This window comes from Sebastes fasciatus, chromosome 5 (assembly GCF_043250625.1).
Source record: "Sebastes fasciatus isolate fSebFas1 chromosome 5, fSebFas1.pri, whole genome shotgun sequence".
NCBI classification, from domain to species: domain Eukaryota; kingdom Metazoa; phylum Chordata; class Actinopteri; order Perciformes; family Sebastidae; genus Sebastes; species Sebastes fasciatus.
Genome location: NC_133799.1, coordinates 10,038,564 through 10,054,547, shown reverse-complemented (window position 1 = coordinate 10,054,547; position 15,984 = coordinate 10,038,564). Strand labels below are relative to the sequence as shown.

At 40.8% G+C, this 15,984-nt stretch overlaps 1 protein-coding gene across 2 annotated transcripts in view; it reads left to right on the top strand.

Annotated features, from left to right (window-relative positions):
* Window positions 1-14,090, top strand: part of znhit6 (zinc finger HIT-type containing 6) — a 33,504-nt gene extending 19,414 nt beyond the window's left edge. Inside the window, exons 6-10 of one of the 2 annotated variants that reach the window (XM_074634983.1) lie at window positions 135-203; window positions 458-538; window positions 4,719-4,799; window positions 10,058-10,182; window positions 12,453-14,090. In XM_074634983.1, coding sequence (XP_074491084.1) covers window positions 135-203; window positions 458-538; window positions 4,719-4,799; window positions 10,058-10,182; window positions 12,453-13,024 — 928 coding nt within the window. In that variant the 3' untranslated portion in view covers window positions 13,025-14,090. Of the gene's footprint in view, window positions 1-134; window positions 204-457; window positions 539-4,718; window positions 4,800-10,057; window positions 10,183-11,419; window positions 11,678-12,452 lie in introns of those variants that run through there. The other variant, XM_074634984.1, reaches the window with a different exon arrangement.
* Window positions 14,091-15,984: the final 1,894 nt, after the last annotated feature.

Genomic DNA, 15,984 nt, shown 5'->3' with positions numbered 1-15,984 from the left:
GACATTTGTGTTTGACTGTGAAGGGAATACTGTGAGAGCGCTGGTGACCTCATCTGTCTGTGAAAAACAGGCATCAAGCACTACTGTTTTTGAAAAGCTGAAACTGAAAATGAGTTTGTCTGTGTCTCCTTTAGAGAACAAGAGTTCCTGTGGCACGTGAAGCTCATCTTTCCTCAGAGCAGCACAGAGTTCAGTCAGAGGAGGTGAGTTACACAGCAATATTCATTTATCTTGAATAATATACTCATTAAAAAAGAAAATGATCAACACTGTTTCAATACTCAAAAGGAGTGCTTGAGGCTGTATGGAACATTTCGGTTGATGTAGGTGCACAGTCTGCATCTGTCTAGGATTGTAAAAGCTACAACGAGACGTTCTCCATTATGATTTGGATGTTAACAATTACATATTTTCTCCCACATTTGCTTTTTCCTTCACAACCTCCTTCTTGTTTTAGGGTGTCCGACAGGCAAACCTTGGAGCAGATCTTGACCCCTTATATCCATCCCACAGAGTCGGACCCTGTGACACGTCAAAAGTGAGCCTTTTTACATTAACACTTTAGTGTCATGTGATATTTGCATATTTTACACGGATGCACAGATCTGACTTTTTCTTCCTGGATACGGATACCTTAACTCAAAATTCAGGGTATTGGCAAAATACCAATCCGATACCAGTGCTCTTTTTCCCCCAAAATATAACATCTGTAAACCTTTCTGTGTAGCGCTCATTGAGATATTTGTAAGCTATACTATATCCTTAATTTAACCAGGTGACAAACTCATTGAGATTAAAATCTCTTTTCCAAGAGGGACCTGGCCAAGAGGGCAACATGAACAACAATACAACAATAAAAACAAACAATACAAGCAGACAAATACAACTGTCACACACCACAAGTGAACGAGCATGACATCCAGATTGTATGCAACACAAAAACAGCCATAATGCACAAACCGGTCATTCTCAAAACAATTCAGTGAGAAATTAAAGAGCAATCACATCGACCTAGAGCGCCACTTTCTCGATCGGTTAGAATGGACTTAAATTGCACACATTGTTGTTTTTAACTTATTTGATAGTGTAGATAATTATTTCTCTACACAGCTCTTGCACCTTTATCTCAAATATTCACTTTGAAAACCTTTTGAAGGAGTTGTCAGTTTGCCATTGAACTCTTTGAAAATGCTCTTATTACATTTGAATAGATAATAGATATAAAGAAATCTACTAGTAGTTGATAATTCCTGTGCACTTGATGTGTTCAAGTTTTTCAAAACATTATAGGAGTTGCCATAGCAATTTACACTCCTACACCTGTTTGTATATGAAGCCTACTTAACCTACAGTTGATATATATTGCTTTACAAATTCAGGTATCGGAATCGGATCGGAACTGAATGAAAGTGGATCTGTGCTTCTCTAAATACATGTAATACACACAGTTGAAGCTGTAGAGTTCCTGTTGTTGTGATCAGGGACAGACCTAACAAACAGCAGTGAGCTGCTGTGTGTATCAGTGGTGGTTGTTAGTATTTTGCTTCCATGTCCAACTGTGTCCACGTTTTATGGCAGAGTGTGACCAAGCAGCTAATTCACATTGATGAACGAGGGGATAGTGTTAGGTTAGAGGTGTGCTGGGGCCTTTGCAACAGGCCATTTGGACTGTGTACAGCTGAAGTGAAAGCTGTGTCCATATTGGCAATAAGTCCAAAGACATTATTTAGCATGTCCAGTATGTAGCTTTGTTGCCATGTCTGTTTAGTTATATTGAGTTCATCTAGTGCCATCGACTACAGTTCCTGCTGAGTCATGAAGCAAAGCCAGAAACCTCAAAACGATGTGCTGCATTTACAAATTCAACTACTGAGTTGTTTTGATTCCGTCACTGGGCTCATGAATAGAAGTAGAAAACTCAACAATGTGATAATAGTCCCAGAAGTCAACACCAGTTTGATATATGGTTTGGAAGACCTCTGAGTTTAAGGATAACGACTACTGCTCAACCCAGTTTCTTCTCTTATAAAGTTCAATTGAGCAGTTCTGTTATTGGCAACAACTGTGAGGCTGTGTTTAGTTACTGGATTCTCAGGATTCTCATCCCACAACTGGGAATGAGGCTAGGGGAAACAAAGCTAATTGAATTGCTCACAGTAATTGCTGATGAAATGCAGATACATTCATATCTGCACTATTGCAGCATAGTATAATATCAAACACTAATCCCAACACCAGTGTGACACGGTTTCATTAATTTGCTATTGCATCGTATTGTCCTGGGAACATTACATATGACCTTTTTTTATCGTCTAAAACTGTGTTGTGAAGATGCAGCCTGAGCATCACTGCTGCTTACAGGAATCAGTTGTTAAAACACAGAAATACAAAGACCTGTTTTATACCAGATTTACTTACTATCTACACCAATCTTTAACTAAAAATATAGGCCGTTTTTAGTGGGGATGTCTCGAGAACTTATACATAGGTACCAAGTCGATGCCAAAATTCTGAAAATGTGACGATACCCGCTTTTCTACAGTACCATAGGTACCGTTAGCGCTCAAGACTAACATCCTGTCGTCCTTGGGAAGACAGAAAGTGTATTTGGGACGCAGTAAACTCACTATTGACATGTGCAGGGCTGGCACCCTATTGTTTCCCTGATAATGCGACATTAGTAACAACAAATCTGTGTTGAAATCGGCAGGATGAGAGCTAGTTAACGTTAGCTGTTAGCTCTGTGCAGGACTGTGCTGCTTACCGGCTGCTAACAGTCTTTGAGAAAATGACCCTACTTCTCACTTGATTTATTACCTCAGTAAACATTGTAAACATGAGTTTATGGTCTCAATCACTAGTTTCAAGTCTTCTTCAATACAGCATGATGTTCGTTTAGTAAATTATGGTCCCATTTAGAGTCAAATACACCATAAAGCAGGGTCTGCTTTAGGGCGTGGCTACCTTGTGATTGACAGGTCCCTACCACGGCGTTGTTCGGTCTGGAAGTTGTCCGTGTTTTGGTCTCGGAACTTTAACCCTTTCACAGTGTGTTTTTAATTAATGAAAGTTAATTATAACCTTTTTGGTCACCTAAAAATGTCTTATTCAGCTTTCGGTTGTACTTAGCTCCACCCTCTTGTGTCACTTCTGGTTGCAAAAAAACAACGTAGTGACGACCAAAAGCCTACATTGCGACACCATTGATTTACATTATGATGAGTTCAGGATCTAGTCAGTAAAATGAGTATTGGGAGGTAAATTGTAACATTATCATGGTGTGTTCAAATGTTGTCTTTTAAAATGTAGTTTTTGGCGAGAAAATGTAATAAATCCAGTTGTTTTGAAGGAGATGTTTCACAGCAATATAAAATAGATAACAGAGAGGGAATTATGACCTGTTTAACTTCCTAACAAAAACCAGTATGCAAATGCTAATTAAGGAGTGTATGTTGAAGTATATGGGATTTATTGTTTTATTTTAGTTTTTTACCATGGTATCGAATTGGTATCAAGAATCGTCTAATTTCACTGGTATTAGTGTTGACTACTATTTTTCTGTTATAGTGACATCCCTAGTTTGTAGCCATGACTGCAGCTTTGGTTGTGATGACCTGTATCAGGTTCACCGTCGCCTGCACGCCAGACCAGAGCCCCTGTAATTGAGTTTGGCAGCAGTGAGTTTTGGGATTATGCCTCAGTTACAGACTAAGTACAAATCAGTGTGCATGTACAAGAGCCCTGTATGAGAAGGAATAGATGAAGACATAAATATAGCTCTTAACAGATTCATGTTCACTAAGTCATTTATTTTGAAATCCTCCTTTTCCTCTCTACAGCAAATTCCTAATTTCTAATTAAAATGAACCGTAGATTCATTGTGAACGTTTAAGAATTCATTTAACACTGCTGATCTGTGCCACCACACTTTGTCACAATTGTGCTCAACTTGAATGTGGGATATCTCGATGTAACTAAGGAGAACATTCAGTTTGTAATTCAAAGGTCATTTCATGTCCTGATCTTTTAATATCAACCAACTCAATCCAATTTCAGTCACACAGGATTCGTTTGGTGTGTCTAATTCCCGCAATCTTACTTTCCTGCATTTATCTTTGTAATTTTGCTCTTGCTTCACGTTCTTTTTCATTTCCCAGGCTCATGTGTCTTTCACCATGAACTGCGGTCTTTGAACAAGGCAGGCTCTCTGATTGCAGAACATTCAGTATTTCTAATCTGAACCTCCAGCAGAACAGCGATCTGACTCCTCTGACCTAACCTTTCTACTGATAACAGTCGGCAGTGAGCAGTCTACTGTAAAACCTACAGCCAGAGCATATTGCTGACCGGAGTAACTCTTTAGAATAACTTGGTCCAGTGCCAACCATTTAGACACAACCTCTGCTGAGTCTAGATTCAAGCGAGTGGGGTTTAACTCTCCGTGGCCCATTGACTGGCTGTTTACAGAGGGCTGTCAGTTGCGCGGAGGATTGTCCCTTACACAAGAAACCTCAGTCATAGCCTGTACATCTATCAGTCAGCATCAGTCAGCAGACCAGACAAGTGTACATTTGGGTCCCGTCTGTGCTACACTCAATGAGCTCTTTGTGTTTTGACCTTTCTGGTAGCCAGACCCTGTTCCCATGTTTTTTTATTGGCTTCTTTAGGTTAAAAGTTGAGTCTCTAACCTCCTTTGTTGATGTGAATTTCTGTTTCAGGTTGAAGATGTATGTGCACACTCCGTTCGATCATGTGAAAGTCTTCATGAAAGCAGAGGGGAGAAAGGCGAACTCTGTGAGGTGAGATTTACTCTCTACTTGTCATTTGTCTCATTTCTTATTTGCACTATAATGGGATACATTTTTTATTCCTATAGGGGAATTTGTTATCTACAGTATGTTTAAACCTCTTACAGTTGAAAAAAGGCTTCCCCAACCACAAGGCCACTTGTTGGGTTTTATGTGATGAGCAATATTTGTTTTTCAACATAACAAAATATATAATATAAATAATTTAATACAATACAAATCTATCATTTAAAGAGTAGATACAGGGTTTATATTCATTTCAGATGTGTGGCTGAGTTTTGAGTATAAAATAAAATGGTCCTGTTATTGCTCAAGCATCCGGTCCGTGTGACCGTTTGATTGGACTTGCCAGTCGTGACTGATTTATTCAGTGTGTATCAAATCAAAATAATTTGTTTATGAACATGACATCATTGACTTGTAAATTCCTGCAAAGCTACACAGACTTTTGGCAGCGAGGCCTCAAGAGGTTTCTCTCCTCCCCCTTTTAGCTTTGATTCCAACATTGAGAAATGCCATTGATCAAGAAAATACTCATGTATCTACATCTTCCATCCCTGCTTTCCCTCATTCTCTCTTTCACTCACTGTTTCCATAGCTTCTGTCCTGTGTGCTCTTTCTTCCTGCCCCATCCGTCTGTCTTCTTTAATGGGGTCAGGGGAATGGTGTTGATAGCACCCATTTGCCTCACCTACTTTCGGATTCTTTGGCTGTCCTCCATCTCCACTTAGTCATGGAGTGAATGATGGTCCTCGGTGCTCATAATCATTGCCCCGTCATGAAACCTCCCAACCCATCCCTCATCCCTGTAACACACACATGCTCCTTTTGTTTTGCCCGGTGGGCTGGGCTGCACACACTTTCTAAGCAGATAAATTATATTTTATGGCAGCATATAGAGAGGAATTACTGAAAGACAAGTGTAGAGATGTGACATGCGAGCCAAGATTTGAGCCTGAGCTGTCAGCCTGCCACCTTTTACCCTCACATTAATGTAATGAAAGTTTGAGTACTTTTAAATGTGTCATTATCTCTCCGCCACTATGAGCTTAAAGAGATAGTTCGGGTGTTTTGAAGAGGGGTTGTATGAGGTACTTATCCATAGTTAGTGTATTACTTACAGTAGACCGCGGTCCGCAAGGTGTTTCAAAATAGCATCCAAATAGAAAGACAAGAGTGGACATTACAACCGTTTATAGTATTTATTCACTTATACAAGGTATGCATCATCCTCATCATCATGGTCTCTCCCCCCAGAATGGCAAAAAACATCCAAACATCTGCTATCGTGTTTCCATAAGGAAGCATATATCACTTCTAAAACATAAAAGAAAAAATCTGTTTTGCAAATTGACGGCACAAACAGAGGCAAAAGCTTTTACTGACAATGTGAAGGGATGAAGGCTTGTGTACTGTTAACAAACCAAACACACGGCTTTCTTTTGTTCAAATCAAAACAATTTTACAAACAAAAATATCTATTGAGTATGTTATGATTTTGTTCATGCTGTCAAATACTACCTTAAAATAGGACCAGGAAATTGATCTTTACTTTAAGACATTGATATGATCAATATGTCAAATGCTGGAAAAATTTACTATATATTTGCTTCTAAGATATAACTCATGGCATGTGTCATTGAAAGACCCTTTTCCTGCCCTTGTCAACCCACTCTTTGTGTCAATAAAAATGAAGTTGTTAAAAACAAGGACCAGAAATCTACTTGTAACAGCAGGCTCTCTCCTCTGTGTCATCGTACAATTATGCATTTACTTTATTTTCTTCCGAGCATTGCAGCTCTAATTCATAGTAGCCGCTTTGTTTTCTTCAACCGAACCATGTTAATGCGGGGGTGTAGTATCACACGATATAGTCACGTCAAGGTGGAGAGGTACGTGGGCACAGACATTTCCGAAGAAACTTTTAATTAATGAGTCATAGCAGTTGTTATCACCCGCCTAGCAGTGGTACCAGTTTCCGGAGAAATCCTTTATAAACGACTCCTAACAGCTCTTAGCCCGATACAGTCACAGTCGTAAATCAGACTTCGAGGAAAGAATGTTTTGACTGTGTCCTGTCAAGTCTGATAATGTGTAATTCAGTGGCATAAATCTCCCTCTATCCATCCCTCTTTCTCCCTCTCTCTTTCTGTAACCTTTGCCTGTCATACCTTTAATAGTTAGAGTACGTGGTTATATAATGGACGACAGTTAAGTTCGTAATTCAATTCCCAGTAAGTGTTTATTGTCAACATTATATTGAGGATGGATGAATGGAAGGAAGTAGGGTTACATAACAGCAGCATGGCCACAGACTGCAGCTCTAATAAGAAGAGAGGCCCCTACAGACTGAGGTCACATCCCATTTTAGGGGTCCCAAACAAGGTCAGAGCATTGCAACCACAGAGGGGCCTCCACGTTTTTGAATAATGCAGTCTTAGAAGACAACCCCTAATTTTGAAACGTATTATTAATGTCATGAAGTCATGGACAGCGGTAGTCATGGCGACTTAGAGGCCGTTTGCTAACACAAAGACCATGACTGCATGTTGTTGTTGTTGAATGTCTACGGGAATATCAACCCACTCCAATAAAGGAGCTCTTGTGCTAAACTAAACATAGCTGTGTAAACCAGTCAACATTCTCTTACTGGAAAAGGAGACAGACTGTGCATCAAGAGAACCATTCACACCCTTCTGGATGTTTGTTTGTGTTGTGTTTTTTTAATGTTTATTTTGTATTCATCCCGCTCTGAGATCCAGAGGATCCCCTTTCCTCCCGTTCCTTACCTCTTCTTTTCCTGATGACGTGCCAGAAGTAGAGATGCCGTTTTCACAAACCTCTGTTTGTGTGCATTCAGTGTTGTAGACCCCATCAGACAGAGATGTTTCTGTCCTGTCCAAGCAGTGTTTTCTCTCACATATTTGTGGCAAACCCTCTCCTTAGCCCTCCTGAGCCTGTCGATCTGCTCTCCCTCAGCTTGCCCTAAAGCGATGGTTCAAGTTTGTTTCTGTGCAGCAGATGCTTCCTCAGGTCTCCCGCAATGCTGGACTGGTTTTGGGTATTGTTACTAAAATAGCAAGCAGATAATAGTGCCCTAATTGTTCAGTGTCACAGTTGGATTGTGGTAGTATTTATACATGTGTTCTGAATGCCCACACTCAAAGGCCAAAGGCCAAAAGCATGCTGTCATAGCGAGGACCGGAAGCACTAATCTGTCAAATATGCAGATAGTGGCTTGCACTTTCGGACAGTTTCTCCTCAAAAGGCCTGTTGGTGCACACACTTGTACACATAAAACATCACGTTGTCAATACAAAAAGTCTACTATGTATTCATACATACTGTGTTTGGCTCACAGATTTCCGAGGTCTGCAAATCCTCACATCAACAGTTTGGCATTAAGCAACATGCGTCTTTCAAGGTCTGATTTATTCATTCACAATGTTTATAAATGAGGCCCTGGTTGATCATTACATAAGGACACCGAGGACATAGTATTGGCAACGACAACAAAGAAAGCCGACGAAATTAAATAGAAATTACCACGCAATCCTGGAAACCTTTTGCAGGCAGCAGCATGCAAAGAGTGTCCAAATACAACATTAACCCAAACAAGAACATTTTTCTTACAGTATGTTACAGTGAGTCAATTTCTCAAAACAATGCTGCACTTTATTATTGCGCTAAATTAATCTGAGATTACAACATTCTTATTTTCTATCACAAATAATGTCTATTCAGTATCAACATATTTGCAGTGTCTCTCTGTCCTTACACCTTACCGCTGCTATATCCGTGCTGATGGGTCTCAGCGGCAGAGGGGAAAACAATAGGAACCTCCGTGAAGACAGCATCAGTCTTGCCCTTTGCTCTGTTCATTCACTAGAACACTATATAGAGACCAGATGTGTGCGTGTTCTTGGCTGAGCCATGCAGCCGTGTTTCTAGAAATGGCCAGAACTTTAACAATCGCATCATCACAACAGGGAACCGCAATCTGCTTTGCCATCTACCCCTTTCTCACTGTTGTTTACAAACACTTATGTGTTTGTTTAGTTTGTGTATCCACAAAAATAAATAAAAAACATCCGTGAACATTTAATTTATTACAAGTTAGACATAAAACCAAATGGAATGGAAACGCTATTTGTCTGGTATGCACACTGCAAATGGATGCAGTCCTTGGAGATAGCCTGCTTTCTTTAATTATCAGCTTCACAGACTGGTTTCAATGCGTAACCTTTGACCCTATTGTTGGTACATTTCTTTCTTTCTACCCTGGAATCCATCTTTATTTAAGCTATTTCTACTCTTCTGATGTGGAAGTGGGTCAGAAATACTCTGCAACTGTTGTACTGTGTCAAGAATTTGTCCTGTGTGTTTGGAAACCCACAGGCTATCCCTTCTTTCCTTTATCCTGTCCTGCAGGAAGTGCCAACACATTTTGCTGTTTATTTGTGGGGATCGTGCAAAATGATCTGTAGCCCACCTATGAGAAACTCTTCCAGGAGGGAGAGCTTCTTGGAAGCTGGCCTCGCCAGTAAAGACCTGTAAATGTCACATTATAGCAGAGCGCTTCGATTGGCTTGGGGAGTGGGTGTCTACCTGGGCGGCTCTCAAGTCTGCTTGTGCTTTTAGCAAAACAAACAATGGCTCAACAATGTTCAGTCTGGCTCAGGTTTGACATTTAGTTGGGGGCGGTGCAAGTTACTGTATATATCCAAAAATATATGATGCCTCGCATTTTTGGTGATGACAGCCTAAGCTGTATGCTCCTGAATCAGTTGAGTGTAGAGGCAAGCCTCGTCTTCCAAGAATCCAGTTAACTATTTAGTCTGGTGATTTATGACCGTCCCTAATGCGTGACAGGACTACTTAGAGACAAGACTAGACTGATGTCATCTCATACAAAGAGCTAAAGGAGGGGTAAGAGACCCGCTTAATGTGAGAGATGTTGTTGATTCTTGGTAACCTCAGTTTCCATCTCATGAGACAAACATCAAGCAGGGTCTTCAATGTGCCAAGCTATGACTCTAATCTCTATCAATCCTCGAAAGATTCTCAGCCATCAACGAGCCACGGAGAGAAGAGTTAGAGTTTCAACAACAGTGGCCATTTCTTGCTGTCTTTGCAGCCACTTAGCAAACTTGAAATTAAATACAATGAGCCTAATGTCACATAATTAACCCATCATGCTGTAACTGATTTGTCTTGTAATCACATCTTTTTGTGCTTATCTGAAATAGGTTCAATGAGTTGGACATTCGCAAGACCCTGAAGGACAACCTGAGCTACAAAACACTCATTGAATATCCCGTGCTGCATGTTGTACTCGGAGATCATTGGAAGGAGTATCCACTCAAAGGACCAGGTAACAAAAACACCCTTATATCGTTTTAAATGTCCTGTCCTCATACTAATTTCTTCGCCAACACTAACCTACCAATGCTTTATTAGCAAAAGAATCATTTTGTCATCACTATATTCAGCTTCTTTTTTCACCTATGTTTTCTGTAACTAAACAAAAGGGTGACCATATGACATGAGTCAAAACCCTACGTAGGTCCAAACACGCACCCCTCTCCACTTCCCCAATTCCAACAGCATTGTATCATGTCCTGGTTTCTCCAGCTGAGACTTTGAGACTGCCTGCTCCCTTATTTTTCACTATGGCAACACGCTACCCCAACGGAAATGAGGGTGTTCTGCACAGCATCACGCACACCAGCTTAACCTCAACAGCGGCGGTGGCCAAAAAGAGGATCAAACATGGCTTACTTTTTTGGAACGGTGATCTCATGAGTTGTGAAATGACAGAAGATGAGAAAACGGGAGATCAGCCTGTGGCTTTTCTCACCTGCTTGTCTCCTGATGTTTAGGGCCAAGAAGAGTCAAAGTAGGACTCGTGAAAAAACAACATACAGCCGTTTGCTCCCACTCAAAATGTGCACAGTGTGGTCGAACTGTGTATATCTCAGTAGGGTTAGTATGGTCACAAAAGACCACACTAACCCAGTATCATTACACTGTCAAACCCAGACGGGCTGAATGACCAATGAGGTAATTTTAGTCTGAGTGTCTGTGTGAGTGTGTTTTCAGTGATAAGGCCTTGGTGCCACACTGTTTTGCTATAATGTTAGCCATAGAAACATCCTGATAATTGCAAATGCCATGGCCTGGGAAGCTTGGCAGGAAGTGATAAACAGCAATCGGACAGTGTGGCAGCGGCACTTAAAGTCAGGATAAAGTGATGTTGAGGGTCCAGCAGGCTCCAACCATGCAGTCAGTATTCTGCTTTAAACTACATTCAGCCAGTCAAGGCTGACGGTTTGCTGCCTCATTGACCCTGAGCCAACATCTCTTTGACAACATGTTTTACCTTCCTGTTATTTGGGTCGGATTGTTCAATTACCTTTTAGTGTCACTATTCCAAATGTAGCTCCAGAGCATTAATATAGCAGCAAACAACTATTAGCTAGAGGAGTAATGTCTACCTGAGAAGAGAATGAAGTCTCTCTTTTTAGTGCATGTTTGTGCATGTAAGCATGAACTACTATCTAGCTCAAGGCCGCCGCTCTGCAATGCTCTCATCTGCACTGTGGTTACAGCTGATAACGTAGTCCTGACTGACCGCGCCGTTGCAGAAGCGTAGCACCCACCCTCCGATTCCCCCCCTCAGGTAAACATTATTATTGTCAGCACTTTTGCCATTGTTTTTGCACTGTTGTTAGCGTTGCTACCTGCGTGAGCTGTGGCTCACCGTTGCCATGGTGAGAGCCGTTGAGAGGCAATGGAAATGCTCCCAATCCTGTTTTTAGCGCCTGTAAACAAAAAGTTAGCCCCATTAACCAACAAATCAAAACACAATTCATTCACAGCATTCTTTTGTATGTCTCATATGTATGTAAAATGATAAAAAATAATTTATGGTAAGTTGAGAATGCACTCAACCCATAACTCAAACTTTTAACATACGTATAATAATTCACCTCATCTTTATAAGGTCAAAAAAATGGTGGAGCATTTAAATTCTATATTAGTAATGGTCCGCGCCAAAGATAAATGGATAATTGGAGGCAGGCATAGCCTTTTAATTGTGTCTCGTGTTACAGCGCAAAGAAGAAAAGCTGAATTACATTAATCTTTCATATTACAGGCTCAGCTGGATAACCATTACGAGAATGTGTTGGCACAAGTGTCCAAGGTTTTAAAGTGAATTTCACGTAAATTGGTTCATGTGTTTTATAATTCAGCAGACTGTGGGGAGATGATGTTGGGGAGTAATTGCTGATAATTCACAATTATAGTCCTTACAGTGATTTATTCCGCAGCCTTTCTTTCACACATGTCCACCCTGCTTTATTGCATAACTAATTGCTTGGCACGCTGCCTCATCCTGGAAAGCAGCATGGAGCCAAACCATAGCGTCATCATTCCCAAACTGTCCGTACTGTTCCTCTCTCTTTCTCGACATTTTGGTTTACGCATGACCCCCAGCTGCATGTGCTCTAACCATCTTTGTGCAACTGACCGCTCTGATCACTTGTGTATACGTTTGGACATGTATGAATTTTACTGTTTCAAGAGCCGTGTTTGATCATGCATTTTTTTTAATACACAAATGGGGTCATATTGTTTCAGCTGAACCTGCCTCAGCCTGCAAGAGTTTTGCAACAAAGAAGGAAGGGGTGGACCAAGAGAAGAAGGACGCGATCCAAGTTTCACCATCCCTACAAGGAGCTTGCACGCCGGGGGGAGCCAACATCTGGACAAGAACCCCAGAGACCAGCCCTGAAACTGAACCCCCGCAAGTGAAAAGGGCCAAGAGAGAAGCAGGGGAGGAAGAGTTAGAGGAGGGAGAGATCATGGACAGCAATGATGAAGAGGAGGAGGATGAAGGCAATCCTGAAGAGTGTGTTAAGAGCTGTGATGGTGCCACAAGCCCTGCTAATGACGTGGGGGTGATTAAAGACAAACCAGCAGACAGTGTGGACGTTAACGTTGATGATGATGGTATTAATAAACACAGTGACAGCAGCAGGGATCAGAGTACGTCTCTGGTTCCACCGATGACAATTGAGCTGTCAGAGAAGAGTGCTGAGGTCAGCATGACTCAGGAGGAGGCTGTGAAAGAGCCGGGGCCTGTTCATACCCATCACTGTCATGATGAAAATGAGTCCGCTATTGCTGCTGACAGCTGCGGACCGGAATGATAATGCCCAGATGCTCAGAGTGAGATGAATGAGGAGGCAGACATATCTGACAGGAAGTCATCAATCCTGTGTCAGTAAACAGTGGACCAATACAACCCGACAGTGTTTTTCAGTTGTTATAAACGGATTATTTTAAATAAACAAAGACAGTGGTTGATACCACCGTATCATTTTGTACACATCATAGACTGTATATAATAGCTGGACGATGCGTCTCCAATTCCTCCCACTTTACAGACGTGAAGCCAAAAATCAGAGCTGCTGTATCGAGGTCACCCGCCCGAACCAATCGCAAGCCGAGCACGACTGCAGCTGGTCAGCGAGAGAGAGAATCACAGCTGTCAATCATGACGTCTCACCCTCTTTTAAAGCATCAAATAACAAATTAAAATCAAACTTATCAAAAAAATGAACACTTGAACATACATCAGCGTGATAAGAACTACCTAAGATGACTGAAAAATTTCTGTCCCATCTGCTAACATGGAGGGGGCAGGATTTATGAGCTATACTGCAGCCAGCCACCAGGGGGCGATCCAGATGTTTTGGCTTCGCTTTTGGGGAGCTGTCATGTCGTCCATCTTTATAAACAGTCTATGGTACAAATGGAATCATTTCAGTGTGAATGTTAATAATTTAGGTTTAGCCTATCTGTCTGGAAGTATGCTTTCTTTAATAAAGATATTTTTTTGGAAATTCTTTTTGCATTTGTGTTATTCTGCTGCTCATATCAGACCAAACGCAACACAATTATAACGTTTAGGTAATCTCATATGTCTTTATCAATCAACTTTAAAAGTAATTCTTTACTTTGGAAACATTGACTGGCTATATATCTGCTGATCTCTATAATCCCTATCTGTAGGTCCATTTATTAGCTGCACTGCTCATAATGATCATGTGATATGATTGAAAGCTCCTAAAACTACATTTTTAAGTCAACATGGATGAATAAAAGGAACTTTATGCATTTACATTGCCAACTGTATAATCTCTACCTGTTGATGAAGATCATGTAATATGATTGAAAGCTCAAATACAGCTAATAAATGTCAGTATAAAGCTTGTTTGTGAACAAATGTTTGATTGTCCTGTGCTAACTTATGCCATTAGTGTGTCTTTAACTATCTAGGATCTTTTTTAAGTCTTTGTAAAGCGTCTTTGAGTATCTTAAAAAACGCTCCATAAATAAAATATATTATTAATATCATCATTATAAAGCTCAGCAGTTAAAAAGAAGTCTCATCAGATTGTGGGTCCCTCTGTTGACTTTGTTTTAATTGAAAACCGAAGGAAACCAGCACCTCGCTGTGCCTCCGTCACCTTTGAAGTTCAGCAAATTTCTCCCTTATGTCAAGCTTCAGTAAGACCATTAGTCTCGTTTTTCCATCAGCTAATAAAAGTTAATGTTGACATGCTCGTTTTTCTGACACCTCTGGGGTGTCTCCCTGTGTGAAAGTTCTTACGCATGTGGTGCCTCTACGCGCCGTATTCTTACCTAATGTTGGTTTATTACGATAGCAGAGTGCCAGTACTAACTGACAGTGTGGCTCATTGGTGGGGCCTGTGTTTATAGATGTGTTTTTATAACCTCCGCTAACCCCTTTTGGATGTTAACCCCTACGGACGGGCGCTCTTTGATGTCTGGCCTGTGATGACGCATTTTCCACCCTTTTGCAGTCAGAGGCGATGATCTCACATCTGACTGCGCATCCCTCTGTGAGGGAGGAAGCGGAGACCCCTAACTCATTTATTCCTTGTCCTTTAGGTACCGTTTTAATATCCCATGTTCAAGTTTTGCCATACGTTTTAGACCATGTGCTCTTATAATATCCAGCTAGGCCTTCATACTGTTTGCTGAATAAACGGCCCAAAGCTTAGCTTATTTTTTTACTGCAGAACTGTTGTTTTGTTTTTAGCATTAGATCAGCAGACTCGGTCACAACTTTTAAATCCCGTCTTAAAACCCACTTTTTTAAAATGGCTTTTCAATCAGATGCATTTTAGTCTTTTGTGTGCTCATGTGTATATATGTGCATATGTAACTATGAATATGTATATGCTTGTTTCTTTATTTTTCCATCCTATTGTTTTTATTTAATTATTTATGTTTCAGTGTATTCTGTTGTACGTTATATGAATTTCCTTGGAAAGCACTTTGTGCTTGAAAAGTGCTCTACAAATAAACATTATTATTATTATTGTTTCGTGTAGCTTTTTCTTGGACCTTATATACCATCTTTGGAAATGTATACAAAAATGGGCATGTTTTAACAATGCAAAGATATAATGGAGTAGTTTGACATTTTGGGAAATATGTTTATTTAAGTTTTTGCCTAGAATTAGATGAGACATTTGTCTGTTAAAGGAGCAGTGTGTCATATTTCGGAGGATCTATCAGCAGAAATGGAACATAATATTCATAACTATGTTTTCATTAGTATATAATCACCTGAAACTAAGAATCACTGTGTTTTCGTTTGCTTAGAATGAGCCCTTCATATCTAGATAGGGCGCGGGTCCTCTTCATTGAGGTTGTCATGTTGCTCCGCCATGTTTCTACAGTAGCCCAGGAAGGACAAACCAAACACTGACTCTAGAGAGAGCCTTTCACATTTTTACATTACCTGAAGGCCACCGTAGTTCTCAGACACACTTGTGAAACTGTGGTAACGTGAGCCCAGAGTACAAAACCGTGGTACAGCCAGCCGCCGTCTGACCTCCGTTGCTCCTAAAGTAGTGTTATTATGGTAAGGATGGCCTCTGAGTGAGGGGAACGGTGTTACCACGGCTTTGCACTCGGCGGCTCACGTTACCGTAGTCTTGGAAAGGATGGAGTGAGCGAAGGGGTACTCATTTGGTTGGAATCTGCAACCACACCACTAGATTGCCAAATCCTACACACTGCACCTTTTAAATATAAGGCTACAGCCAACAGCTGGACAAGCGAATAAGCGTAT